General features: G+C 47.7%; 1 protein-coding gene across 5 annotated transcripts in view; it reads right to left on the bottom strand.

The window, feature by feature from the left end:
* The window catches only part of RUNX1 (RUNX family transcription factor 1), a 246,527-nt gene that overhangs the window by 30,797 nt on the left and 188,295 nt on the right, over window positions 1-27,435 (bottom strand). For 4 of the 5 annotated variants that reach the window (XM_032865370.1, XM_032865369.1, XM_032865372.1 and 1 more), the window contains one exon: window positions 10,411-10,602. The exons of the other annotated variant lie outside the window; for it this stretch is intronic. In XM_032865370.1, the coding sequence (XP_032721261.1) occupies window positions 10,411-10,602 (192 nt within the window). The remainder of the gene's footprint in view (window positions 1-10,410; window positions 10,603-27,435) is intronic. 5 annotated transcript variants of the gene reach the window in all.

The raw sequence follows: 27,435 nt of genomic DNA, 5'->3' as shown, positions 1-27,435 counted from the left end.
CTTGCAGCAAGCTCGGAGGTAAGAGGAGAAAACCCGTGCAATGCTCACTGCGCGCCAGGCATCCAGGGTATACACCGATGAACTCGCTTATGCTCACCGCTCTCCGGGAGTCAGGTACTTCTCCTACCATGCCCATTTTACAGATGGTGAGCAGCGGTGGCAAGGATTTCAGTGATTTTTCCCAAGGTCATGTAACTACCCGAGTGCCCAACCTGGGATTTGAATTCCAAAGCCCATACCCATTCCTCACCATATGGATTCTAGAGTTACTTGGTACATTCAGATTCTGCTTTCCTCAGAAAGTGCATCCTGGGGGCTCCCCTGTTTTTCCTGAGTCCTCTTCTGTTGATAAGGTGGGAGGAACAGGTATATCCTGACTGATGGGATGGATGGATGGAAGAACGGGTGTTCTGTCTTGACATGTCCAGGCCGCTGTGTCTCCCTCTGAGGGAGCCATGACTGACCAGGGAGAAAGTTTGAAAAATAAGAGAAGTTCCTTACAGACCCTCTAATGTATCCTCCCCCCAACTTATCCCCTCCCCCAAGGCGCAAAAGAATCAAATGAGGAATTCGGGAAGAGATTCTGGAATAAGAGTAACAAGATTTCCTCTCCCTTCCACCTGAATTGGCCATCTGTAATTTTGCACAAATTCAATTTTAAAGTCATGCTTTGTAATTTGTGGAAAATCATATTAAATTAAACAGATCCACGTCTGGGCAATGACTTCTCTCATTTAGCAACATATGGTGCCTTGGAAAGCCCGATCCCACAGCAAAAATATTACAAAAAAAAAAAAAAAAGGTGGTCTTTTAATCATGGGCAACAGAGTAGAGGTGTTCTCGACATCCCTACTGGCTTAAGACTATGAGGCCCGACCGTTCATCAGCAGGAGCGGCGGCATGCAGAATTACAGAAGGTTGGCACGGAAGACCACGTCTCTGACTGCTTATGTGAGGTGGGGGGACCTGGATTGGCGGTAAGGGCCCTGGTCACGGAGCGGCTCCGCATCAGCGCGCAGGCGCAGCAGGCAGGACCGTCCAGGACCACGTCATGCACCTCCTGGGGGTGGCAGGATGCGGGGATTAAAGGAACCAACAGCATCAGCTCTCTCTCTGACCGTGAGCTCTATTTTGTTCTTGCCTTTGGTAAACGTCTGAACCAGGCCCCGGCTTTGCCATGATTCACTGCCGTGATTGCTCTAAAGGCAGCCCCCGTGCGGCCACCGTCACAAACATACGCTGCAGGTTCAAAACCGAGACGGGGGAGGGCGGGAATCACTGCACGTTTCAAACGCTTGCGCGTTCACCCGCAAGACACCAGCCCTCTTGGACCAGCAATAGAAACACGGCTGAAAACTCAGGCCATGACAGGTCTACGCAGCAGGCAATTTACAACCTTGTACGGATGAAGATTAACAGACCCCTAGAGAAGCGATCTAAATAAACCACTTAACGGGCAGAAATGCCAAGTCGAGCCCTCGTGCTTGTGCTGACTTTTACAGGTATTTTAATAACTTGATCATGTAATTTGCCATCTAATCTTGAAGAGAGATGCGCTAATGGAGTGCGAGCAGCCACACGGAGCAGTAACCCCAGGAGACTTAATAAAACCACCCTGTTCGCTTCCCTTGTATGACCTGCGACTCCAAAAAGCGCAGTCACTGGCCACATTACCTCCTCCTCCCTTTTAACCTTGCGACGTCCTTTACCACCCCTCCTCCCCAATACTCCTGCAGGTTAAGTGTGTATATGTAGCTCTCCCAAAGACAGAAGAGAGAATTGTCACAGCCTAAGCTCCCAGGGTCTTGGATCTGGCCTTGGGGTGACTCAGATTGAACACATAAAGCTTGTCAGTAAGGAGACATCCTCTGTGGGAATCAGCAAGTTATAGATCTGGGAGACTTAACTGTTCCAGATGGGTGAGCTGCTCAGTCCCAGGGTGGTGCCAAAGCAAAGGCCTTCCCTAGGGATGCTCCGCCTTTAAACACCGCTGGTGACCACGCCCAAACCCCCAGAGCTGAAGGATCAGAATGCCTCCCCTCTCATCCTCCCAGCGGGACTGAGCTTACCATTACAGTGGCCCAAACCTTGCTAACCACACTGATCACACTGACCGATGGAGGCGTAGACTCAGGGAGGTTGGGTAGAAGAACCAAGATGGGGTGCAGCCATGAACACCACATCTGTTTGCTCAGGGTTTGTAGCCACCCAATTGCGGTTGGGTTACATGAGGTGCCCTGGACAGTCCTCTATGAGCTCCTCCCCCCTCTCGTTCACACTCCCTCCAGCAGGAAAAACAGGGGGTTCCATATGATGGTGAATCACCTTCACAAAAGGAGTAGTAAACTCCTGCTATTGACCACCATTGGAAGATGTTTTTCAAATTCTTGAAACATATATTTGGAACATTCTAGATCCTAAATATAACCCTAAGAGGTGGTGAATTAATGCTGGTGCCCAGGACTGTGGCACTTGAGCCTGTGTCTTGAGAGGATGATTGTGTTTTCTACCCAACCTGGGGTACTCACGACTCATTCAGGGACTTGGTGTCATGAGACTGTTTGGGCTTGAAACTGCTGAATTCTTTTAAACATAAATGTAATATTCCATGCCACGCAGGACGGCAGAACTGGCTAATACTCAGTCTAAAGACTGTCCGTAGCTCCATAATTAAAAATCAACTGGGTAAGAAGTACGACCTTCCTTTTTTTTGCCCCCTGTCAGTCCTCAGGTGTGTACAAAGAAACAGAAAATAAACATGATTGGCCAATGTTTGTTTTTAGGGTGAGTTCTGTACTATTTCTTAAAATTATTTTGTTTTATTTACTGTGGTTGGTAACTGAATCTCTAGTATCAAAACATACAATGTTCTGCCAGAAAGAGATTATGGAAGAAAGGTCTATGGAAAGAAACTGGGTTTGTCAGCGAAGATTTTCTTTACAGGTGTTTTGCAATCCGTACCTTTAATCTCCATAACAACACTGCTTGGGAGGCCATTGTTCCGTAATAAGAAAGCTGCTGTGGGGCTAAGGCTTTGGACATAAAATGCAAAGATAGAAGACAAATATGCACGGAGGTGGCCTTCTGAGAAGCCCTCTGCCTCTGTACACTTTCCCCTAAAGGTCTGGCAGTGGCACCCCGAGGGCCAGAGAGAAATAAGGAAAAGCAGAAGTCACCACAGTTCCTCAGCATTATTTAAATCGTACATGCGGATTTTTACAGAGCCCTAAAATAAATGAATTACACGGAGCCTGCATTTCCGTTCCCTGATGGGAGGAAAAATAACGCAAATGAGTAAAGTCAACTCGGTTTGGGGAACCATCCCCCCTTACAAGAGAGCACGGGACCTTTCTAACGGGGGGCCCTGTGTTCCTACCAGCACATACGGTCTGTTCCTCCCTTGGCACCAACTTTTGGTCAACTTTGACATGGACTTCATGGCCATAGTCAAAGTTTCTTTTTTCAATATCCAAATTTGAAAGGCTATCCTCGGGTTATTTGTAAATTTGGGATTATGAGGTATGCAAAGTGAATTGCCAGCCTTTCAAAATGGGTGTCCGGTCAACAATGCCTTGTCATAAAGCCATTTTAAAAAGGCAGCTTGTCCAAATACGACAGTGATATGCCTCGCTCCGGGGAGGTCAAATTCTTGAGTCCATCCCAACCGGCTGGCTATGGTCTTCCTGCCATCTTCTGTGCCTCTGCTTATTACCCTGCACAATGTCATGAGCTGTGGGGGACTAGGGCAGAAGGCACCCGAGCCTCCGGTCCGCTGGTCTGCTTTGCACCCCTGACACAGGGCAGAGCCCCCTTTCCCTATTGAGCACTGCTGGCCTTCTGGTCCCATCTGCACAAATGCTCTAGAAAATGTTAAGAAATATCTGATTTCGTCCAGGAAAAAAAAAAAAAATCATACATTTTCCTGCTTGGGAAATAAAAGTATCATGATAGTGAGTTCTGGCAATGGTGGGGTGAAGTGTTGGTAGCAAGAAATGGTGACAGGCATATAGCATCAGATGCTGAGCCCACAATATCTGTTCTGGGATGGGGAACATAAGAAAGTGATTTCTAGACCCTTCTGCCACCTCCTTTCCTTTCTACCTCGGTATAATTGCTAGGACGGTGGCCCCCCAAAAGCTGTGTCCATGTTCTGACCCACGGGACTGTGAATGGGACCTTATTTGGAGAAATAACCTGCAGATGTGACTGAGTGAGATGAAGTGAGATTCTTCTGGTTTATCTGGGTGGGGCCTGAATCCAATGACAAGTGTCCTTAGAAGAGAAAGAAGAGGGGATGACATGGACACAAAGGCCAGGTGGAGATGAATGCAGAGATGGGAATGACGTAGCCACAAGCAGGGAATGCTGGAAGAGGCCAGGGAAGATACCTCTCTAGGGTCTTCAGAGGGAGCCTGGCCCTGCTGGCACCTTGATTTTGGACTCTGGCCTTCAGAACTTGAGATCATAAATTTCTGTGGTTTTAAGCCATCGAGTTACAGCAGCCACTGGAAATGAAGTCACCTGGTTTGGTGATGCTGGGCTTACCAGCTCACTAACAGTTTTAAGTGGTGTCCACAGGCTGGCGCTATGGCCCGGTGCTCTGTGGCTCATAGTGGTCTTGGAGTTTCCAAGCATAATTGTTACTCCCATTTTGCAGATGGAGAAACCGAGGCTGTAAGAAGTTAAGTAACTATTGGAATACATGGTTTGGGCCAGGTTTGGGACTCAGTGGCCCGCCCGTGGAGCCTTCCCTCTCAGTCACTCCGCACTCTCTCTTGGACATTGTGTTTCCAGCTTCTCTTTCCTGCCGATTAACTGTTGATGTCAAATAAGTGCTCCAAGGACAGTTTTATTAAAAGCTTATATCCTGAACAAAACCCTTTGTCAGGGTGGCTGAACCCTTCTTTGTTGTAATTAGAAAAGATGCCCACAAGGCATCACCAAATTGCTTGGGGAAACATGACATCCATGAAAACGTTCGGTGTGAAAACGCCGTCCCGCTCCAACGTGGCTGATGGTGACTGGGGTGCTGACCATCGACCAGGATGGTGGCTCCTTTGAAGGGCCAGTTTATGAAGTACTTTGCTGTGTGGTGCTTGGAAATCCAGAGCAAGCATTTGAGCAGTGCTCTTCAAGGAGTTCTGTGCGGGGAGCTACGCCTCTCCGTAAACAGCGGGGAGAGTAAACGTCAGGCTGGCTTCCAAGCCAAGCAGGGTTAAGTAACTCACAGGAGCAAGCGGAAAGCAGGGGTGACAGACACAGTGCGGCCACATCAGACTCACGCCACAAAGGCAGAGGCGGACTAGGAGGCAAAGGCTCTCAATAGCCTTTTTAACTTTTTTTTAAAGGAGAAAACAAAGACTTTGCTTTCCTCCCATCCTACTTTCTCCTCTTCCAAATGTCTACAATGCCATTCATGAGTACGAGCTTTGCACACTTCCGAAACCCACCATTTACACTGCACCAGCCCAGAACACAGAAACCATGAACTGAGTTCTCAATTCCTGCTTCTAGTTCTATTAACTCTTAACCCCCATCCGCCTGCTGGGAGAAGAGGGGACGGGACAGGGCAGCGGCACCCCTCAGCTGGCCCCTACCCCACGCATCCATTCCACCATTTTCTTTCTCCCTCCCTTCTTTCCCTCTTGCATTTATTTATTTTTATTTATTCACGGGGACACCTGATCTGGGCTTGATCTCAATCCTGTAAGATTCTGTTGTCAACCTTGAAAGGCTCTCAAATTCTGCCACCCCTGATAAGAGTTATTTTTTAAATCATTCACTTTTTGAGTTTACAGCATGCTTTCTATGGTGATTCCAAGCACCCTGTTTTGCTTTGTCGTGTGACCATGAAAAGACCACTGACATATTTATATGTGCAAATTTCTGGTGTCTGATGGTAGTCTCTACTTCCAAGGTAATCCAAGGGCCCCCATCCCCTCTTCGATTTTGAACTTCTAGAAGAGCAAGAGGAGAGAGAGGGACAGAGTGAGAGAGAAGAAGGAGAAGAAAAAAGAAGGGCTCTGTAGTTTGATATTTTACCCCCAAGGCTGGAAAGGGCATTTCTCTGTCCCCCTACAGGGAGTGGGAAGGCTCTTCTCCCTCTGTCAATGCAGCTGGTAAACACCAACACAAGTAAGCCTCATTAATAGCTGCGGAACAAAGTCAATTCCTATCTCCAAAGGCGTCACAGGCAACAGTACCAGCGAACACAGTCTTTCCAAAATAACTTTAACCTGTGGGGAAAATCACTATCAACACAAAAATCATTTGGAGAACTGGAACTGAAGAGGTAAATCTGAGACACCGGGGTCTCCACGCCCTGACTGTACTCTCGACTCTCAAAGTGAGGCACCCACACTCCTCAAGGCTGATCAGAGGTTGCCAGGATTTGGATGTTAAGGAGGTTCTGGTCCCAGTGAACCAGAGAAGAAGGCCAGGCTGTCACCCCCAGTAAAGTAGACAGACTGGGAAGCCCTCCTCCTCCCCCTCGTCCCTCATTTCCTCCTGCTATTTATGCTGAGTTATTCTGAATTAAGTTTCCTTTTGTCCCCAGCTTGAAAAACAAATGTACATGTCCCCCACCTACCATCCCCCACAAAAGGCAGCTTATCAAAGGGCCCACCGCAGAGTCTGGCCCTAAGGTTCTCATCATTAGCAATATCTAATGATAACAGAACGCATTCACGCATGCCCGCCAAGGGAATGCCCAGCCCAGTACTTCTCCCATCTCCCCTTTGACGACCGGGATTCTTCTTGACACTGCCCAATCCTGTGTCTAATGGATCCTCTATTCCAGAAAACCTGCCACGCGGTTAGCTCAGGCTCTTTACCCAGAAAGGTCTGGGTTTGAGTCCAAGTCTGTCACTTATGCTCTTGGCGACTCTGTAATTGTTAACCTCTGAGGTTCAGCTGCTCTGCCTCTAAACCACACCCCAAGATTGTGGGGAGAGCGGAATAATGCACACAGGAGGCCTCACCTATGCCCAAAGTCATAACCAGTCCAGTAAAGAGTTAAGCCTCACGCTTTGACGACTATGGCAATGTAGCCAAGAACGACAAAACTGGCCTCGTCGTCCAGTTTTCTGCACCGGCAGATAGAAGTCTGTCTCCATCTTCCCAGAAAGGAGGGGGTTATACAGCCTTAAATGTGGTTCGTCATTTTTGGTAAATCAGGAGCCAAATTCTTAAAATTAATTGCCGGGGTTGCCCAGAGCCATCTCTAAGGGAGTGTATGTGACCAAGCCAGCATCAGTGACTTCATCTGTGCTGTCCCATCTTTTAAAAGGACACGTGTCCGTGTTCCTTCCCATGACTGAACAGAACTCTAAAATCCGGGGCACCTGGGTGGCTCAGTGGGTTAAGCCTCTGCTTTCGGCTCAGGTCATGATCTCAGGGTCCTGGGATCGAGCCCCGCATTGGGCTCTCTGCTCAGCAGGGAGCCTGCTTCCCCCTCTTTCTCTGCCTGCCTCTCTGCCTACTTGGGATCTCTGTCTGTCAAATAAATAAATAAAATCTTAAAAAAAAAAAGAATTCTAAAACCCACTTGTAGAAAGAAGTTCGTGGCAATGTGTTAACGAATGGTGCAGCCATGACAAAATGGCTTTCTGTTCACTTTTAAGAGCTGGTGAAGGAGGAAGTTGAAATTAACCTCAGCTCTTTTAAGAGTTAAAACCTCAACAAATAAACAGCGGTTTGGTGGCATGGTAACCTGCCGCCCTCTTCCCTTACCCTGCTTCAGATAATTTGAGATGCCTATTTTGAGTGATTCTCCAGCACATCTGATTCTAGATAAATAGAGGCGTTATTCTAGATCTGTGATTTCCTACTGACAGAGTTAAAGGGGCAGGCATAACTCTCCGAAGAAGGCACAACCTCCCTGTCAACCATGATCCCTCCAAACCCCGAGTCGCGGACGTTTCCCGAGGCAGAAAACATTCACACATCTGTACGGCACTGCTGTAGGATGTCTGTGACTACCTTTGGGATATTTTTCTTACAACGATGGCTGCTGTTTCAAAGAGAGCCATAAACACATACTGGATTTTTATATAATGCATCTTCTTAAATATAATATGGAGTCTCTACAGCTAAGCCAGGAAAATAACCATTTTCCTACTCGTCAAGAACAAAATGAAGGTTCTGGCTGAAAGAGACTTTACTATTATCCCTGTTCACTTTCTAATTTCAGGGGTAAAAAAACATCCCAAGGGTCTACTCAAAACATGACTAGGATAAAAAAGCATTTTCTTACAGGGAAAAAAAAAAAAAGAAAGAGAAAGTAAAAGCAGTTTTACATGAATATATCCTGGATAGTTATTTTTTTTTTAAAGTTCTTATGATTTTACAAGTGAAGGACTGAAGAGCCAATCATATTTTGGAAAGAAAAGGCATCAGCAATATAGTTAACACATTCTTTAAAACAGCAACCAAACCTCTAGGGCACTCTAAAAGCAAGTTATTATTACTTACATGTTGCAGAAGTAAAAAGTTTTTAAAAGGAACAAGAAAGGGGTGAGGCTCTGTGTTAAACCTGATCCTCTGCTAAGTAAGCATACAATATTCCAAGGAGCTAAAGAATGCCCGTCCGGCCGCGACGATGTCTCCGCCCCAAAGCTGGTGACGGCTGAGGACAAGAATTCACTTGCCACCCTCCCCCTCTTCTTTTTGGGAAAAAGAGCCTATCTGACAAGGAGGCAAATCAGACCTGATTTGCTCCTCGCCAAAACTGTCCGAAACCAAGCCGACCTAACGGTGGCCATTTCATCTCGCCGCTGCGTGGCTGAATCATTGCTTTTAAAAATGCTTCATGGTTTTGGTTCCAGTTATCGGTGGAAGAAGGCAAGTCCCTTCATCAGCTGAGGAGGTCAAACCATCGGTTACAGGATGAGAGAATAAGAACATAGATGTCTTCCCTTTGATGTTACAAATGGAGGCCGGAAGATGGCATAAATTAATTTAAATGGCCCTACACACACGATCAAGGAATCTCCTCGAGAATTTGTTCTGTTAGGAAGGAAAATTTCATTTCACTCCTCACCCGTCTCTCTCATTTAACTCAATCCGATTTACCGCACACACTTGCATTTTGGCATTGAAAGAAAAATCAATATGCATAGTTTGAACAAGTATTCATGATCAGCGCCACAAAACTGATGATTCCAAGGCGGCTTTCTCCTAAACACACCGAAGATGAGTCCGTAGATGAGAGAGAACGCACCAGCATCAAGATTTAGGTTTCTGTTTGGAGACAAGGGGCCCCGCCCTACGGATGGGCCACTTCGCAGCTGTGCGCATAGTATCTGATGGGAAGCCTTCTCTGGGAACTTTCCCCTCAAATAACAGAACCTCCCCCAGACACATAACAAGGAGAGCTTGTGGCATGAGCTATCAAACTCTGGGCAAGAAAGCATGCTTGCCTTTCGAGAGCCCCGCATGTGCTCACACCGAAAGCTAGCCACTGGTCCAGAAACCTTAAAGACCTCAAGATGAGCACACATCCCACGGTAGGACTCACACAGTGAAAACCCCTGGGGAAGCTAATTTCTGCGGTCCCAGAGGGCAAGCAGCATGTCCCTGGCTGGCCACCTGCCCTCTCCCCCAGATGTGTTGCTTATCTCTCCCTCTGAGTTAGACAAGCCTGCTACTTGGAGAAAGAATCTTACTGTGACCGTTTGCACACAGCTGTGTCCTGCGCAGCACACAGAAAATGACTACATTTCGGAAATTCGAAATGGTATCACAGAGCAAATAATCATTGACGTCAGTGGTTTCTACAGTGCACATGAACTCTGTGTACTATCTAATTTGGCACAGTGTATTTTATGTAATTATTGTATTTTACAGTGTTTTTTCCTTTTTTTTTTTGGCAATTGCTTGCTAAACCCAGGTATGTGTATATGGGGGGGTTCATCTGCATTTTTTACTGATTGTCCATTTATTTATTATAAATAGTACCTTTGATGTGCTGGCATCCATACTTTCCTAATATTTCTTTGTACTTTTAAAAGAACATGTATTAGATACAAACCCCACAAATAATCTGAAGGCAACAATGACTTGAAGCATCCTGACATTCACCTTGTTTGGGTTGTGTGTGTGTGTGTGTTCAAGCCTACCGGGTAGGTAGGAAAACAACATAGCCAAAGCAAACTCTTAAAAAATGCAAGCTATTATCTACGTAGAGCTCTCTCTCTCTCCATAGCCCCGGTACTTGTGCCTCTTGATCTGGGGATCTCATTACAGCGCAGATCTGACTCAGGAGGTCTGGGGCGGGCCAGAGACTGCCCTCTAACAGGTTCCCAGGCTGTGGGTCCAAGGACCATTTGAGCAAGGAGGAGAAGACAGGACTGGTCTAGGGGAGTGTGGCCCAAGGGCAAGGCGGGAAGCAGGCTCCCTCCAGGTACTTACCCTGCATCTGACTCTGAGGCTGAGGGTTAAAGGCAGTGGAGTGGTTCAAGGAGGCCCGAGGGTTGGGTGTGGGGGCTGGGTGGTGTGGGCTGACCCTCATGGCTGTTCGCCGCAGCTGCTCCAGCTCACTGAGCCGCTCGGAAAAGGACAAGCTCCCGGGCTTGGTCTGATCATCTAGTTTCTGACGATGTCCTATTGTGGGGAGGGGGGTGGGGGTGAGAAGGGGAAAGGGAGGCAAGGAAGGAGGGAGGGAAAAGATCAGAAAATGTATTGTGGCTTTTCTAAAATTCGGGGTTTTCTTGTCTTTCCCCTCCCTCTTCCCCTCACCCCCAACGTGGATTTATAGGAGGTTGGCACACATGGGGCTGGCTCCCCGTGGAAATTCAGGGCCACTGTCCCCATGGCAGACAGGGGGCCCATTTCATCACAGACCGCTGGGTGCTCCCCTGGTCTGTGCCCCATCTCCCCAACCGTCTGCACCCATCTCCACCAGGCAGAAGGTGGTGGGCATACAGGGATGGTGGTATGAGGTCAGAAGGGAGAGAAGGTGCATTAAGGGTTGGCCCTTGGCCATGCGCTGTGGGCCGAGCTAAGGCAGCCAGGAAAGATGCCCTCCCTGTGGCATCGGAACCGCCGCTCCTTACTGCAAACCCAACCACCGGCAGGTTTTAGAGGCAGCAAAGTGGGCCCTGGAGCTTATTAGCACACGCCCCTTCCAACAGGAAATGAGGTGTGGCTGTGAACCCACAGTCCTTGGGGAGGTCAGATTTCCTACTAAATGCAGGGCCTGGGCAGCCCTCAGCCCCTCTCCGCTCCTTCTCTTCAAAAGCTTCTCACGAGCATTCTTCTTCCCTGAAGCCCACTTCCCTAGGTGTAGCCGCTAAGAGGGGGCTGACCAGAAGGTAGAGCCCGGGCCTCAGCCGGGCCGTCTACCCAGCAGGCTGGGCCTACTGGAGCCCAGAGGCTCTGCCAGGAGGCTGGAAGAGCCTTCTCCAGGGGCTCAGGAATCAAAGGTGGAAAGGTGGGCCCCTCCGCTGTCGGTATAGATAGTCAGTATCTATCCTTGCCTTGTTCCCCAGCAAAATCACTGTCACATGAGCAGAGGCCGTTCCCATGGGACAGGCCAGGAGGGTTGGGCCTCCTGTTCCCTTCCCTAATCCTCCCAACAACAGCACTCTAGACTAGAGACTCAGGCGTGTCAAGCAGAACGGAGGCTCAGGATGTACTGATAGAGGCACTGTGGGGCCGACAATTCATTCTCCTTTCCAAGAGGATATGCCCCTGCTTCTTCCTCACCCCTGTGGTTCGAATAAAGAGTCATTGATCAATTTTGCCACCAACCACCCCCCCCACCTCCCCCACTCCGACAACCATCATCAGGGGGCTCCAAACAACATTAGGTGAGCAGCCTGCTTGCTGCGGTAATCAAGGGCTCTTTCACACGCCCTGACCCAGATCTCACTTAGAAAGAGGATCCCTGGATTCCACTCCCCCGGGCCCCGGGTAGGAGTGGGGTGGGAGAAGTGCGTTTTAGCCCAGCTCCCAATCGCTACAATTACAAAATTAAATTTTATAACTTGTATTATGGTTCCAAATCTCCGTGGCTGGCCGTTTCTTCCTGCTGCCAGGCCCCTTGGCACGGTTGACATGGTCTCAAATTCCAGACCAAAAAAAGGGCCCCACTATATTGCAGTGATTTTTATCATGAACAAGACCTGTTTGGCTCCGAAACGAGGAAAACGACTTAAGCATAATATTTGTGTAGTTCAAATGCAATGCTCCCTCTTTTCATGTGTCACCAAGGCAAATCTGGATTCTGATTCAGCCCCGCAGCCCACAACACTCGACCTGAACACAAACAGCCTGAGTCACACTGGGCCAGCACACATGTGAGAGGCCTCTTACCGGCTGAGTATTTTAAGTACTGGCCTTGTGGGCGAAAGGCCATAGGGCCAGGTCCCGGAACCACTCATGTTATCCCTTTCCTTCAGAAGAATGAAAATGTCTTTTTCTAGAACATTCTATTTCAGTCGACCGTGGTGTAACTGTCTCTGGATGGATCTTTCCTTGACTCCTCCCTCCATCCTCTTATCTTTGGGACAGATTCTTAACTTTCTGGTGATCGGACTAAAAAATCTGGTATTCTTACCCCCCCAAAATTTCCAACTCAAAGGCCACTCAAAGCATAGTAATTAGGCCTTTAAAATGCCTAGCATGACCTAATGGCTGGTATTAGGAGTCGGGCAGAGAAGGCAGGAAAAATGATTCTGGACAGTTCTACCACCTCCAGAAGAATGCTGGTTGGCGAAATCATGGTGCAGAGGCTTCCAGCAGGCTTTGTACCCATTTCAAAATTTCACATTCCTTGGGCACCCAGTGGCATTTTTGAAGAACACCGTGTCAAGGACAGTGGGTGATCCAGGAGAATGATGTGTACGAGGTCATTCTAAACACAAGCATTCGACATCTGGGGAGTTTACGGTTGGCCTTTAAAGAAAGGCTGTCAGTTGCATCTGTCTCAGCCACCAAGCTTGGGGACCACATACCGCCAAGAAACAGAGAGAGAATAAGTCATTTTAGGTAACCCACTACTATGGCCAGGCATAACGTGAGATTATTTTTTTTATTAGTCCCCTCTCATTGCCCTATGTTTAAAAGAATGTTTTAACATGTGAGCAATTTCTGGACCAGCTGACACCTGCCAAAATCGTAGTCATTTACAGAGATTAGCTGATGACTGTCTGCTTTAGCAGGAATGTTCAGGCATAACTTTCAGAGAAAACAATTCTTCACTCTGAGCTATCTCCTAAGCCCTGTGAGTTGGGAGGCTGAGTTTAATGCTGGAGCGGGGGCGGGGGGGTGGCGTTCACTCCACACCCTCCCCACATATGGTCCTGGCAGTAAGTAGAAATGTTATTGCCTCTGTGGGGAATCTAGAGCCCCTTCCTCACCATGGTGCTGGAGGACTGTAACACCAAAGCACCGGGGAAATAAAAAGCATTATCATATTAAAGGTGTGGTTCAGATGCATTTATAAGCTAGATCAAAAGAACACCTCATTCTTCTTTTCTGAAGCCATCAGATTTCATGGGCCAAAGAGCAATATTTTGTAAGAAATACAGAAGCTTCCGATATAAACTTTCAAGCGGGGGAAAATGAATGCTTTATGTCTCCGGTTTCCTGTATCTGTGTGCAATTAAAATGTCAATTTGCCCCCTGAATTTTAAATACAGGAGTATGGGAAATGTCCACTATCAAACTCACTTTCCTTCTTTCCTTCTGAGTACTGGGCTTCCGAGGGCAGCAGGGAATTCAACTCTGGTTCAGATCTAGTAGAATTACAATGCAGCCCTATGCATTTGCATGTTGGCCGCCTGGGTTTTGGGGCACACTGGAAGTCCACTGGAAAATGTTGACACAGTGGTCCTTAAAATCGTGGCTACCTCAAGATTTCATAGTACGACATCTTAATGAATCTTGACTAGAGTTGAAAAGGATACTAAATTATGTTTCTCTATTACCATTCCCACATTTTGAAAAAAAGTCTTTGATTGGGATTTTATTATATACGCAGAGTCATAAAAAGCCAAAAGAAAAAAAATAAAGAAAAATAAATTAATCCCATCTGCTAAATTTTACTTCTTCATTCCAAAGACATATGTCCTGTAGTTTTCTGGGCTGGCTGCCCACAAGGCATCCCTAAATGTTATGATATCTGTGATGGATAATGAGACCAGCTTTCAATTTTCCGCTATAAAAACAAGACTGAGGAGGTATGCATATTTCATCTATAACTGAACTGTCTTTTTCAAGAAACCATTGCTGAACTATGAAATATGCTATATGCTCTTCTATGAGAGAAAACAGGTAAGGCTAATTGTAGCCTTTTCCTGGAAAATGCTGGCCAGAGAGTAATTTTATGGCAGTTTGTTAGTCCATGTTTCTGGAATGGGCTTACTACTTTTCTTGATAGATTCTCAGCAGAAAAAGTAGGAAGGTGTAGACTCAAAGCATGGTCATCGTGAGCTGTTGAGGAAAATGCATGCAAAATGATAATACCAAAAAGCGATCTATCTCTCTGTGTATCCACTTACATCTGTATCTATCTATATGTAACACTGTGATTCTTCTAAAAGCATACATGTATTTTAAAACATGCTTGTCGATCAGTCTGATACTAACAACAGGGATCTGGTTAAAAAAACATGGATTCCACCCCCACCAAAACACACACCTTAATTTGCTACTGCTTTATGACAGTGGAAAAGAAACTGATGTGTGTACAGAACAGCTCACGCTTCCTGGTGTAACAATCTAAACTCTGGGCTCCAGGGTCATTAAAGTCCTAAGGACAGGAAAGTAATCATACCAAATGTGAATGTGATCCTTCCTTAAAGCACCTTGTAGGTAATGAAATAAATCCTACCCGGAAACCTAGCCCTCTGCTGGCTTATTTAACGTTGGATAGTATTGTCCCATTGTGTATATCACAGTAGAAAATATAACATGGGATATATATGTTTCTATATTATATATTAAAATATATATTGTATCTACATGTTTCTATATTAGCCAATGTTATATAAACTTCGGTGGCCTAACTTTTACCTCCAACTTCTTCCCATATTATTAAACTAGGAGATCTGTACAAAGTTATAGTACTTCACAACTGGAGAAGAGCTGGAGAAATCAGCCTTGTTTTTTAACCCACATTTGAGAAGTGAAGTTCAGAGAGGTTACGTCATTTATCTAATCTCACACAGCCAATTAGGTCTGAAAACACAGCCACTCCCTCAACATCCCTCCTCCTCCCCAATCTTGCTCAATGCATTTATAAATACCTATTTCTGGGCACCCCCAGTAAGTAGAGAGGAGAGGTGTATAGCATTAGGTGCTTATAGATCATGGGGCCAGCAGACACTCATAAGGATTTGCCCTTTATTATCCCACTTCTGTTCCCAGAAGAGATTAGAGCCACAGCCGTCTTATGACCCATAGTAGAGAGCCGTCTCACACACCCGAATAAGCATCTGAATCACGGGTCTGGCTTGGTAGGTCTGGGGTGTGGCCCGAGAAATCAGATTTCTACTAAACCCCAAATGATGTTAATGCTGCTGGTCCCGGGACTATCCCGGGGAGTTGAGCGACACCTCCCTGTGGTGCACGTGCCGTCAGTGTGCTTCCAATTTGCCATGGGCAGGAATTGAACACACCAAATACTCCAGAACTGTGTTTAGACTAAGTGTCCATGAACACCGAGTGCTGGCCTTGTTTTGGTGACAACTATTTGGTGGTCCTTCTCCTAATCGTTTAACTCTTCCAGGTAGGCAGAGCGGCTGAAAATGCCAGGCGTCTGCCCGACAGGTGGGTGTTGCCCGTCTCTCCCTTGCCATCACTGAGATGAGTCAGTGAGTCACTGCAGCTGTGCTCGGGCTGATCTGTAAGGAACCCAGGATTTTCAAGTGGAAAGTAACTCCTGTCCAGGCATCTAAGGAAGGACTTGGAGGAAGAGAAGGCAAGGTTTATGAGGAACTATTTCATTCCACTTGACACTTCTGGGTGCCCACAAGGATGGGGGTGCTCTCATCCTTCTCTCCCCCAGAGAACAACATGGCACCAGGGAAACGTGACTGCCAGCCTGCATGGTAAGAACCTCCATTATAAATCTGCTTTTCCACCCAACTTTCCTGCGGACAGGAGCAAGTTTCTTCATCACCCAGCCTCCTTATCTGAAAGCCTGGAATTAAAGGACTAAGGCGGATTACTCGGAGGGGCTCTAAAAGCATTCACAGCAATTATATCTGCAGCAATTAGCTACTCAGCTGGTTCTTGCTGGACGCCTCTGAGGACAGGCTTTCTTGAACAACTTCATATGACGTTAGGACTTTCAAAGGTTTCTTTCTTTTTTTCCAGCCAGACACCTGGTCTGTGGGAGCCAGTACCAAGCTCGACTGTCAGACTGGTCCTCGGAGCTTGATCTGGAAGGTAGGGTTCTACCTGGCCTTACTACTCATCTGTGTGCTGCTGAGCAGCTCTGCCCAGAACGTCCTCACAGTTCCCTCTCCCTCTGCCTCCTTCGGTGTTGTCAGTGGCCCCTGGGACAGCTAGGAGCAACCCAGGACTGTAGTCTTCCTGGATCCTCTCCTCTCTCCCCTCAAGCCTACACTGAGCCTTTCAGGCTACCCTCCTCAGTGGGGCATCCCATTCTGGAGTTTGGTCTCTTCCCCATCATCATCCAAAAGCTGCATGCAGAGGCCATGGGCCACGTGACTCACCTCAAAACCCACTAGCAAATTTTAGGGGTTTGCAGCTGGGAAGAAAGCCAGTCTGCTGAACCTCCTCCATGGTCTCACTTCTCTGCTTTTCTGATTGGAAAATAATCACACTAGGGGCACCTGGCGGGGAGTGCTCAGTCAGCTGAGCACCTGACTCTTGTTTTCTGCTCAGGTCATGATCTCAGGGTCATGAGACTAGAGTCTGCATGAGATTCTCTCTCCTCCTCTTCCACTGCCCCTCCCCCTGCCTGCACACATGTGCACTCTCTCTCAAATAAATACATAAGTAAATAAAAATCTCAGAGAACGGGGCGCCTGGGTGGCTTAGGGGGTTAAGCCTCTGCCTTTGGCCAGGATCTCAGGGTCTTGGGATCGAGCCCTGCCTCAGGGTCTCTGCTCAGTGGGGAGCTTGCTTCCCCCTCTCTCTTCCTGCCTCTCTGCCTACTTGTGATCTATCAAAAAAAAAAAAAATCTTAGAGAAAAAAAAAGAATTATACTCTTTGGTTCCCAGCCCATCCCTTCTCATCAGCAGCAAAAGGAATGTGAGTCTGAGGTTAATGGTCATCACCCTACCTGTACAATCCACACCCCCTCACCCACGTGCCTTGGGTAGGTGTCCTCCCACCTTCTACACATGGATAATCACACTGAGCCAGTATAGAAAAGTCCATCAGGATGGTGCTATTTCCTAGGTAATGTGTTTTGACTTACTTAAGGACCCAACAGACATGGTACTTCTTACCCCAGGAGAATCACCAACAGGGACAGTGATGTCTTTGCTTGGGGAGAGCTTGGATTCTCTTGCAGGTGGCAACAGGTGAGTGACCACCAGTCTGGCTGTGCCTGGGGCTTCCCTATCCTGGGTCTTCCCAAACCATGGTCCTGCAGTGGTCCCTCACACTGGCATAAAGCACATGTTCCAAAGACCAGGCTGGCGTTTGGCTAAGCCTGCTTTCTTAGGCCAATACCCCCTATTTTGAAACTAGAAGGCAGACAGTCTGAATTCACTCTGCTCCAGCCACCGTGGCCACCTTGCTCTTAGTCCTATGTCTGCCTCAGGGCCTTTGCACCTGCTGTTTCTTCGGCCCAGATGCCCTTCTCCCACATATCTGTGGCCCACATTCCCTCTATCCTTCAAGTCTTTGCTTCAATTTCATCTTCTCCCTGAGGACTTCCTGAACACCCAAGTTTAAACTGCAAACTCTCCCGACCCAGCCAATGCCTAGCCCTTTTGCTTCAGTTGTCTCTGCAGTATTTATTGATGTTACTTGTGGTCTGTCTGTTCCCACTGGACTGTAAGTACCATAAGGGTAGGGGTTTTGCCTGTTTTTTTTTTTTTTAAGATTTTATTAATTTATTCATGAGGGACTGAGAGAGAGTGAGAGGGAGGCAGAGGGAGAAGCAGACTCCCTGTGGAGCAGGGAGCCCCAATATGGGACTTGATCCCAGGACCCCGGGATCGTGACCTGAGCCAAAGGCAAACACCCAACCCATTGAGCCACCCAGGCATCCAGTTTTGTCTGTTTTTATCACGACTGTATCCTTAGCACCAACGGGAGCACCTGGCACACGACAGGCTCCCTAAACACTGACCGAACGGGCGCTCAGACCCTTCATGACCAGAGCCATCTGCCTGTCATTCCTCAGAACCTAAGAAAGCAGAATGTGTCTGGGGCAAAGGAAGCTTGAACTAAAGTTTTCGGCTGCCATGGATCAGAGGAGTGTTCAGAAAAGCAACTTGTAGGGGAAACGTGCCATAACTGAGCTTATCCAGTTTCAAGGAGAACTTGTCTCATTAGAAGTCAAACAGTCTGCGAAGCGGGTACTCTCTAGTGTTTTCTTCATCATACTAAAAAAGAAAAGAGAATGGATACAAGGGCCTTGTGCTGAGTTGAGCCTCGTACCCTCGTGGGAGCAAAGCATTGCTGCAACTCCCCTTGGGGTTTTTTGGGAATATCTTTATGCATGCACAGACACACACATACATAGACCCCCCCCCCCACACACACACACATACACTGTCCCATGGGCCAAGACCTCACTGCTAGAGACAAGTAGAAAAGGAAAGGTAAACAAGGCCACAGTCTGAGGGAGAGCCAAGGGCCGCTGGGGAGCACGGAGCAGAGCCTCCAGGCGGAAGTAAGGCCCACGTGGGGCCTTCCCCCCTCCCTCCCAAACCAGGCCCCAAGATTCCCAGGGACAAAAACAAAAACAAGACTGGGCTCCTGCCTTTTCAAGCCTCGGGGTGACAGACGGTGGCATTTTTAGCTCGCCTGCATGAGCTTCTGGAGACGTGGACCTCCCTGAAAGCAGAGGAGTTCACAATCTGCAGTCGCTGGTCGCCCCGGGTACCTCCTGTTTCTGTCTGGTGACTCAGGAGGTAATTGTAGCTTAGGGCAGAGAACCCGCCTGGTTTCTTGTGCTCTTAGCCAGAGGCAGCTCTCTGTGGGGGCGGTGGAGGCAACCCCAGAGAGGGAGGGAGGCAGACAGCTCACAAGTTCAAGATCATTTCTCCTCTATGAACCTGCAATTCCAAGTAGGACCCCCTCTCCTCGATGAAGGGACTGTCTCCAGAAAACCCCGCTGGAGGGTGATTATAAAGTAACCCGAGAGTGGGATTCATTTCACCCCAGAGCTCCGGCCTCTACCACACTCTCTGAACTGAAGGTGCCTTTAGGGGGTACATTTTGGTGGGGGAGGGGCGTGGAATCAGTACTGACAGGTGAGTATGGCCTGAAATGGTGCCTGGGGTTTCTGAACTGGCTTTGGAGTCCTGGTTTTCAGCAGAGCCAGCCCCAGGGCCAGGAGGGGGGACGAGCAGAACACGATCCCAGAGGCCCACAGATCTCACCAGCTTCACTGCGCTGCCTGGGCATTCCTGTTCTCCGAGTGGCTCCTCACCCCCCCCCGCCGGGGCTCCTTCCCTCTGCCCTGGCACACACCCCCCGTGACCCGCAGAGGTGCGGGGACGGTAAACTGAGGGCCCCTGCCAGGCTGGGTGGTGCCCCAGCTGATGTAAGGTGAATGGATAAAGGGAAGAAGGAAGGAGTGATTAAACTGCCCCTCCAGAGGCTACACTGATTCTGGGGTGTGCACCCAACCATGCGCAAGATGCTCTCTGCTCCCCTACTTCTGAAAAGGGATAAGGAAATTCCTTCCCATTCCTAAAAGGCCTGCCTGCTGGGTCCCATTCCTAGCCGTGGGGGGAGGGTAGGGTGCAACATCTGATTTCCATCTCTCTCTGTCGTGTCATAAATGCCAACTGACTTTGGGGCTGTCCTCGCAGAGGCAGGAGACTGAAGGTCTGTCAAAGTCCTTTGGATAGTGGCTGAGCAGACCCTGCAGGTGTGTGGAAGACCACGGCATCCTGGCTCCTGAGCGCTCGCTGGTTCAAAAAGCAACAGTAACTAGTGGTTTCTAATGGGCCATCAGCCCCACCTCACACCATACAGAGAAAAAGCATTCAAGGGGTGCCTGGGTGGCTCAGTGGGTTAAAGCCTCTGCCTTCGGCTCAGGTCATGGTCCCAGGGTCCTGGGATCGAGTCCTGCATCGGGCTCTCTGCTCAGCAGGGAGCCTGCTTGCCTCTCTCTCTGCCTGCCTCTCTGCCTACTTGTGATCTCTCTCTGTCAAATAAATAAATAAAATCTTTTAAAAAATAAAAAAGAAAGAAAAAGCTTTCAGGTTGTCTGGGGGCATGAGGACCTCACTGAGGCCAACTTGTGCTCACAGCCAACACACAGCTGAGAAGAAGCATCCGTCTGGAGGGGAGGAAGTCCTCCTCCATCCATTACCTGAATGGGCAAGAGGTTCTTTGCCTGGGATCTCCAAAGAGCTGTGATGCAGTGATGACAACACAAGTCCCACTGCCTGCTGGGCGACGCTGGGAGGGAACGTTCTATTTATGCCAAGACACAAATGCCCCCTGTTTACCCTGGTGAACACATCTGAGCCAGCTATAGAATGAAGGACAAGGAGGCTGTCAGTACTTCCCTAGCAAAGGCAGACGACCTTCTCCCAGCAAATCCTTCCCAGATCTGAAAGGAACACACTTGCCCCCTCTCTGTCTTTTTACCTTGGGGCTCTGCCTACGGAAGCCTGGCTTGCTGGGACCAGCAGCCCAGCCCCACTCCGCTGCTCATGCAATAGGAGACCGTCCTTTTCCAAGCATGTTTTGAACTTTCTCTCCTTTGAACTCTGCCAACAGTCCCTCCTCTGTCCGAGTACTCAGGTGCGTGAAGGCAGAATCCCAGGTCCATGACAAGGCGTTCAAAGGCTGGTGTAGATGATGCTGAGTCCTCCCGCAGCCTGCAGGACGCTCCACCCCCCCCCCCCCCCAATCCCGCCCCGGCTCCCTCCCCCCCCCGCTTTTTTTTTTTTTTTTTCCTTTTAACCACTTCTGCTTCCTTCATTTCTTTGCAGCTGCAGCAGAGAGATATAGTAAAGCTACTGTATAGGATTTTGAAAGCAGGGCTTCTGAGAGCTTTCCAAACTCCATACAAGCCGCTTATTCTCTGCCTTGTTTTCTTTGGCTTCAGGTTAGTAACACAGAATGAGTCAAACAGTATTAACTTTCAATAGGGAAGTGGTGTGGTCAACCGAAGCTGTTTGCGGCTAGATTGTGCAGATAGGTAGGACAGGTAATGAAGAACAGCCCAGAACTCTGCGAGGAGGCGAACAAGGGAGGCAGCCCTTGCTGAGAAACATTGAACAATCAAGTCTATGGGACTCAGACTATCCTTTTTGGTTGGCGGAGGAATGCACGCTAAGGTCTCTGACCGGCCGGCTTCAGGAAGCTGGCCATGTTGGGACTCTGTGGCTTGCACAATTGAGTACTTTGTGGGTGAAAGGATGTCTTTTCTTTTTTCTTTCTTTCTCTCTCTCTCTCTTTTTTTTTTTTTCTTAAATGATGCCAAAGCCATGGGAAATCTAGTTAGGATGATTTCCCCTACTTGAGGCATGTCATTCTGGAGTGGGCCTTTATTCATTTCTTGCTCCCACTTGGGGAGTGATCAAGGCACCCCCCTCTTTCTCTTCCCCATCTTCCCAGTCCCATCTGGCCCATCTGGATGCTTCCCAGTCCCAGATCTCTGTCTCCCCAGGTTGGTGGGCTGGCTGCAGGTCTGCAGGGCCCTGGGGCTCTCCTTCTCCAGGTTGGAAGATGATGTGTTGGAAGCACAATTGCTCCTACAGACATTGATCGAGTCATCTTCTGAGAAGCTGATGAAAGATCTTGAAATCCCCTCATTCTGCAAATGGGGAAACGGAGGCTCTGAGAGGGGATGGGGCCATGAGCTCTGCAGAGCCAGCCGGGCCGGAAGCTGTGGCTCCCAGGCCAGCGGTCTTTCCACCAGGCCTGTCACCGCTCCCTTGCCCAGGGCTCAGGATTCCTTTTACAGTTCAACAGAGCAGCTCCTGAGATGAGCCCAGCCCTGGAGACTCAAATTTCAGCAGTTTCCAGTCCTTTCTGCCTGCACTCAGCTGCCTATTTATTTTGCGAATGGCTGAATCACCTAAGGAATAGAACGGAGCTTCTCCCCACCTGCTCCTGGCAGCCAGTCAGCCAGCGAACAGGACAGAAAGCCAGCCTCTCTCTGGAGCCTTGAAAGATTCTCACCTCTGAGCTGCTGCAGATTTGACTGGTCCTGGGAAACTGGCATGGAGGCTCGAGGGTGTAACATTTCACCTCCCTGAAATCTAATCCAGAAATCTCAGGCAAGCAGCATATGTAAAGAGCCATGGGCTAGAAAAAAAAGAGCAAGGACTCCGCCAGCTGCAGTAGGATCTCACATGCTCCTGCAGCTCTTCCAAGTCTTTCACAGAGAGAAAAGGGAATCCCAGAGTTGCAGAGGAAAAAGTGCATTTGGCTTTGGAAAAGAAATAGATCTTAAAAGAAAACACAGCTCTCTTCAACTGTCTGGGGTGCTTCTTTTTGTTTTCAATCTTCTTTAAGGGGACATAGTAGTACGTAAAGAAAATATCAAGATATTCTGACGACAAAAGGTAAAATTCCTAGCAGCATGGATTTACAGAGGGGGCTGATTTGACTGTCTCTATTTTTTGTCTACAATTTTCTTCTCCTCAATTTCAAGACCTCATGAGATGAAATCTGCCTCTGAAAAAAACCAATAATTATTTTATTTCAGATCCCTCCGGTTTTTGTGTGATATACACAAACAATGAATTTTTCTATTGTATTTTTCTATTATTTTAGCATAGCTGTTAGATTTCTATTACCTAATCAATAAGACTGCTTAAAAAGCACCTTGATACATGGGGGACCTGGGTGGCTCAGTGGATTAAAGCCTCTGCCTTTGGCTCAGGTCATGATCCCAAGGTCCTGGGATCAAGGCCCGCATCGGGCTCTCTGCTCAGCAGGGAGCCTGCTTCCTCCTCTCTCTGCCTGCTTCTCTGCCTACTTGTGATCTCGGTCTGTCAAATGAATAAATAATTTTTTTTTTAAAAGCGCCTTGATACATAATATCTCAATTCATCCAAAACAACCCTATGTAGTAGACAGCTCTTATGATTATTCCCATCTTGAAAGATGACCCAGCAGAAGTTTCTAGATGTGAAGAGACATGGTAGGCACACAGAAGCTTGAGTGCTAACGTTCAGTTAAGAAACAACTACATTTTGATAAAATCTCTGTTTGGAGAAGGACCCCCTCTCTGCAAGACAATCCAGTTAACAGGATTTTGCTTCAGAGAGGAATAAGTTGTTGAAGTTGGTTCAGTACTTGGAATTAATAATAGATAGGGTAAGAAGGAAAACAGAAAAAGGCCCTTATTGTATTATATTCTGGGGGCCCAATCTGCCAGGATTTTTTTTTTTTTTTTAAATAACTTGGCAATGGCGGATATTTCACCCTCACTTGGGCAGATTTCCAGTAGTTCCCTTGGTAAGGGCTAAGGGAAGAGGGAAAGGTACCTATGTGTCCAGGGCATGTGCTAATATTTAGAAACTCCTCTGTGCCAGGCTGTGCTGTCGTCAATCTGCACAGGACCTCGGCCCGCCCCTGCCCACCCCACCAAGGCTATCACCTTCCTGGTTTTTCCCCTGAGGAGGCTGAGCTTGGGGAGGCGAATCTGATCTCAGATGAGAGGTGAGGCTGAATGAGGTGGCCAGCTCTCCGGCGGCCAGCCAACACTCCAGTCCGCCTCTCAGACTAGCTCATTTTATCCTCATATCCCTCAGCAAGGCAGGAGCCCATTCTACAGATGGGGAAACTGCTGTGCAGCTGGTCAGTAGCAGGGATCACACTTGAAGCCAGGCTGGTCCAGCTCCAATGCCTCTCTCTCTCCTTCCCTCCAGCTCAGAGCTCTCTGAAACCAGGGGTCTGCCCTGTTGGCAAAGCTGAAGACCAACAAAAAGAGGGGACTCTGTGCATTTCTCCTCAACTCTTTAAAACGAACGAATTGGAAATATCACAAACCACTTCAAAGCGAAGTGAAAATAAGGTGATACCAGGAACAAATCCAAAAGGGGCCATGAATGCATACTGTCCTTAAGAATTTACTGATTTCAAAATATTTACTTTTTATCTCAGATGACCAGAAGACTTACTTCTAGGCTGTGGCGAACAAAAACAAAAACCAAACCAACCAAACACGTAGCATATCAAATGTTCGACATTTTGGTATATGTAAGAAACCTGAAAGACTTCCATAACAGTCTGAGTTTTAGTCAATACTGGCTTTAAGGGGACCTGAGTTTATGTAAATCATGGAAGTACCAAACTAATCTATTGCCATTAACTTACTTTATGGGGGTCTAGGGAGTTAGCAGATTAATTCGGTTGAGTTTCTTTAAAAAAAAAAAAAAGACAAACAACAAAGAAATTTACTTCAGGTACTTGAAAATTTTTTTTTTTAACCTTGACTTTCATCTATAAATGTTTATGCACAATATCTATCGGCTGTAGCCAACTTTACCAGTAACATCACATAACTTACTTGCACATAGAACCTGACACAAATAGTCCATATGTGCATACCCAGTCATGTTATGAAAGAACCAAATGTCAGTGTCTTCTGTGATGTCTGATAATACAGCTGTAGTGCCCAGTAACAGATTATACCTAATTTATCCCTTCTTTATTGTCAACTTTCCATAGCCAAAAACCTTCAAAACAAATTGTTATAAAGGACAAGAGTATGGAAAGAACAGAAGACAACAACTGCAAGTTAGCGCAAACAAACTTAAACACAGATCTAGTGCAAGGGAGTAGCTTTTACTTGACTGATCTAAGCTGAACTTCTGGGGTTTTCTGTTATTGTTTGGGGGCGGTGGGTTTCTAGGAGACCCACTGGGTGAGTTCTTGCTCAATGACTTTCTTGGCTTCCCGGCTTATGGAAAAAGCCCCGAACCTTCGGGAAAACTAGCGCGAGTTTGTTTGTTTTCAAAATGAGAAGTGGAAAATGGCTCGTGTGTGGAAAAAATTCTCAACCACTCCGAAGTGAGAAGCTGATCGTGATAATGCTGCGTGGCGGGGCCAACAACAGTCCTTCCGCAGGCGAGGTTGCCCGTGCCAGGCCTGGCAGTGGCATTCCCATCGCTGGAGCCCACCTGTTCCTGCAGCTCCCGAGGTGACCAAGGCCCCTGCTTAGACCCCGCCCCCACACAGTGCAACTGGATGACCTGCGTGGACCTCCCTAACCACTCCAGGTGGGGGGCTGCTCCCCCAGGCCGCAGGGCACAGAGCTGGCAAACCCAGGAGCCGCGCGTGCACAGAAGGGTCCCCAATTCCACGGGGAGAGCACCTGTGTCCCTGAAATGTGTCCCTGAATGTCTTTGGAGGAAATGAAGAAAAGCCCTACCCAACAGATACTAAAATATCCCCCCAAAACCCCAGAATAAGTCTAGAAAGACACGTTGGTTTAGGGAACTTAAAGGGTGCCTGAGTGTGTCATCCTAAGTTTGCAAAACTTTCGTGTATTTATAGCTGGTCCAGGCACCCCGGGGAGGGGAGCTACTCTCCTCTGGGGCAAAAATTCAGGCTCTAACCGACTCTGGCATACTTCATGTCCGTTTTCTAGAACAACAAGGAAAGGTCTCCCCTCCAGCCTGTCATGCATATATTGAAAAGAGCCCACGCGTTAGATCTCAGTACCGACTTTCATTTGTTACTCAAACAGGATTTTTTTCCCCTGCAATTTTTCACAAAGTTCAACTTTTGGGAGTAAGGCCATTTTACTAAAGAGGGACTTAGGAACAGTGCCCAGAGTGTTTCAAGGGTCCATAAAAATGCCAGAAAAGAAATTTTACTGGGTCTAAATACAAAAGGAAAACTGAAAAAAAAAATCAAAATATATAAATGTTTAATTAAATGTCTTAAAAAATGCAGCATGATGGCAACTTCATGAATTTTTAAACTTAGCATTCACTTTTTTTTTTTTGGTTTAGAGTTTTCGCATAGCCAAAGGATTCCAAGACTAAATGCAAATAATTGCTCTGTCTTCCGAACACTTATCGCATGTTCTAAATGTTCTACAGAGGCTGTCTCCTCCAGCCTCCCAGCGCTGTGAGGTCAGTACGGCCACTGTTCTTGGAGGCTCAACCGGGCCAGCCAACGCCCACCAGGTATGGTCACCCACACAGTTAGCAAGTACTAGACTGGGGAATCGCAACCTTGATTGTAATCACGTTGTTCACGGGAGGAAATCAGGGCCGAAGGTAATGAAATGAGTTACTCATAGCCAGATAATTTCAAAAATAAATGACAAAAGCCCTTTCAAAAATTTACAGCCCCCCCAAAAAAAGATATCTAACATATTATGTACGTGGGTACAAGTAGCTGTGTCCGACCTCACATAGGACAAAGTCCCCTTCTCCCAGGGAAGGGGAGCCCAGGAGACTCAGCCTCTAAGGGGCCTTGTTTGTGGGGAACCCATGACTCTGTTTTTCTGACAATATTTTGTTACCCCTTCTGAGTGGGAACTAATTTGGAGATTATCTCATCCCATCGCCTGGTTGGACAGAAGAGGAAAGTGAGGAGGACCAGGATAAAAGTACTTAAGATAATTGCCCAAGGTCACACCCATTGGCCTGGTGGCGCCAGTGTGAACCCAGGTCCTCCTTTCAGGATCCAGAGACCTTCCTCATGTTTTAAGATTAAGAAATGGAAGCCTAAATAGAGGCAGATTTTTTTTTTTTCCTTTAGCCCTTTATATACTAAATTCTAACAAGGACTGTGACATATTGGCTTAGATCCTGACCTCACTGGGGTGACACCTAAAATAGAGCTTGGGGGGGTGCCTGGGTGGCTCAGTGGGTTAAGTGTCTGCCTTGGGCTCAGGTCATGGTCTCAAGGTCCTGGGATTGAGCCCCAAGTCTGGCTCCCTGGTCAGTGGGTAGCCTGCTTCTCCCTCTCCCTCTGCTCCTCCTGGCTTTCTCTCTTTCAAATAAATAAATAAAATCTTAAAAAAAAAAATGAAATAGCACTTTGGTTTGCCATGGCCCCACTGGAAAGAGAAATCCAAGAGAATGGTCTAATTTTCATTGCATGCTTCTTCTCTCCCCTCTCCCCCTCTGTTAGACTGAAAAGGCACCTAGATCCTTTCCTGGGATTCTCACCAGTACCTACCTGGAAGGAATTTTCCCCCTTCCTTTCTATAGCAATACAAATCCCAAATAAAAATCCTAGTGATTTCAATATAGACAGGCTTGTTACTAAGAAGTCGCAGGCCTCCCCAGGTCTTGGTGAGCTGATGGAGGGGGGATTATCACTGCTTCCAGGGGGAGAAGCATACT

Source organism: Lontra canadensis, unplaced genomic scaffold (genome assembly GCF_010015895.1).
Source record: "Lontra canadensis isolate GAN:19392208 unplaced genomic scaffold, GSC_riverotter_1.0 scaffold29, whole genome shotgun sequence".
Lineage (NCBI taxonomy): Eukaryota > Metazoa > Chordata > Mammalia > Carnivora > Mustelidae > Lontra > Lontra canadensis.
Note: the sequence above shows the minus strand (reverse complement) of the source record. Positions and strands in the feature narration are given on the sequence as shown.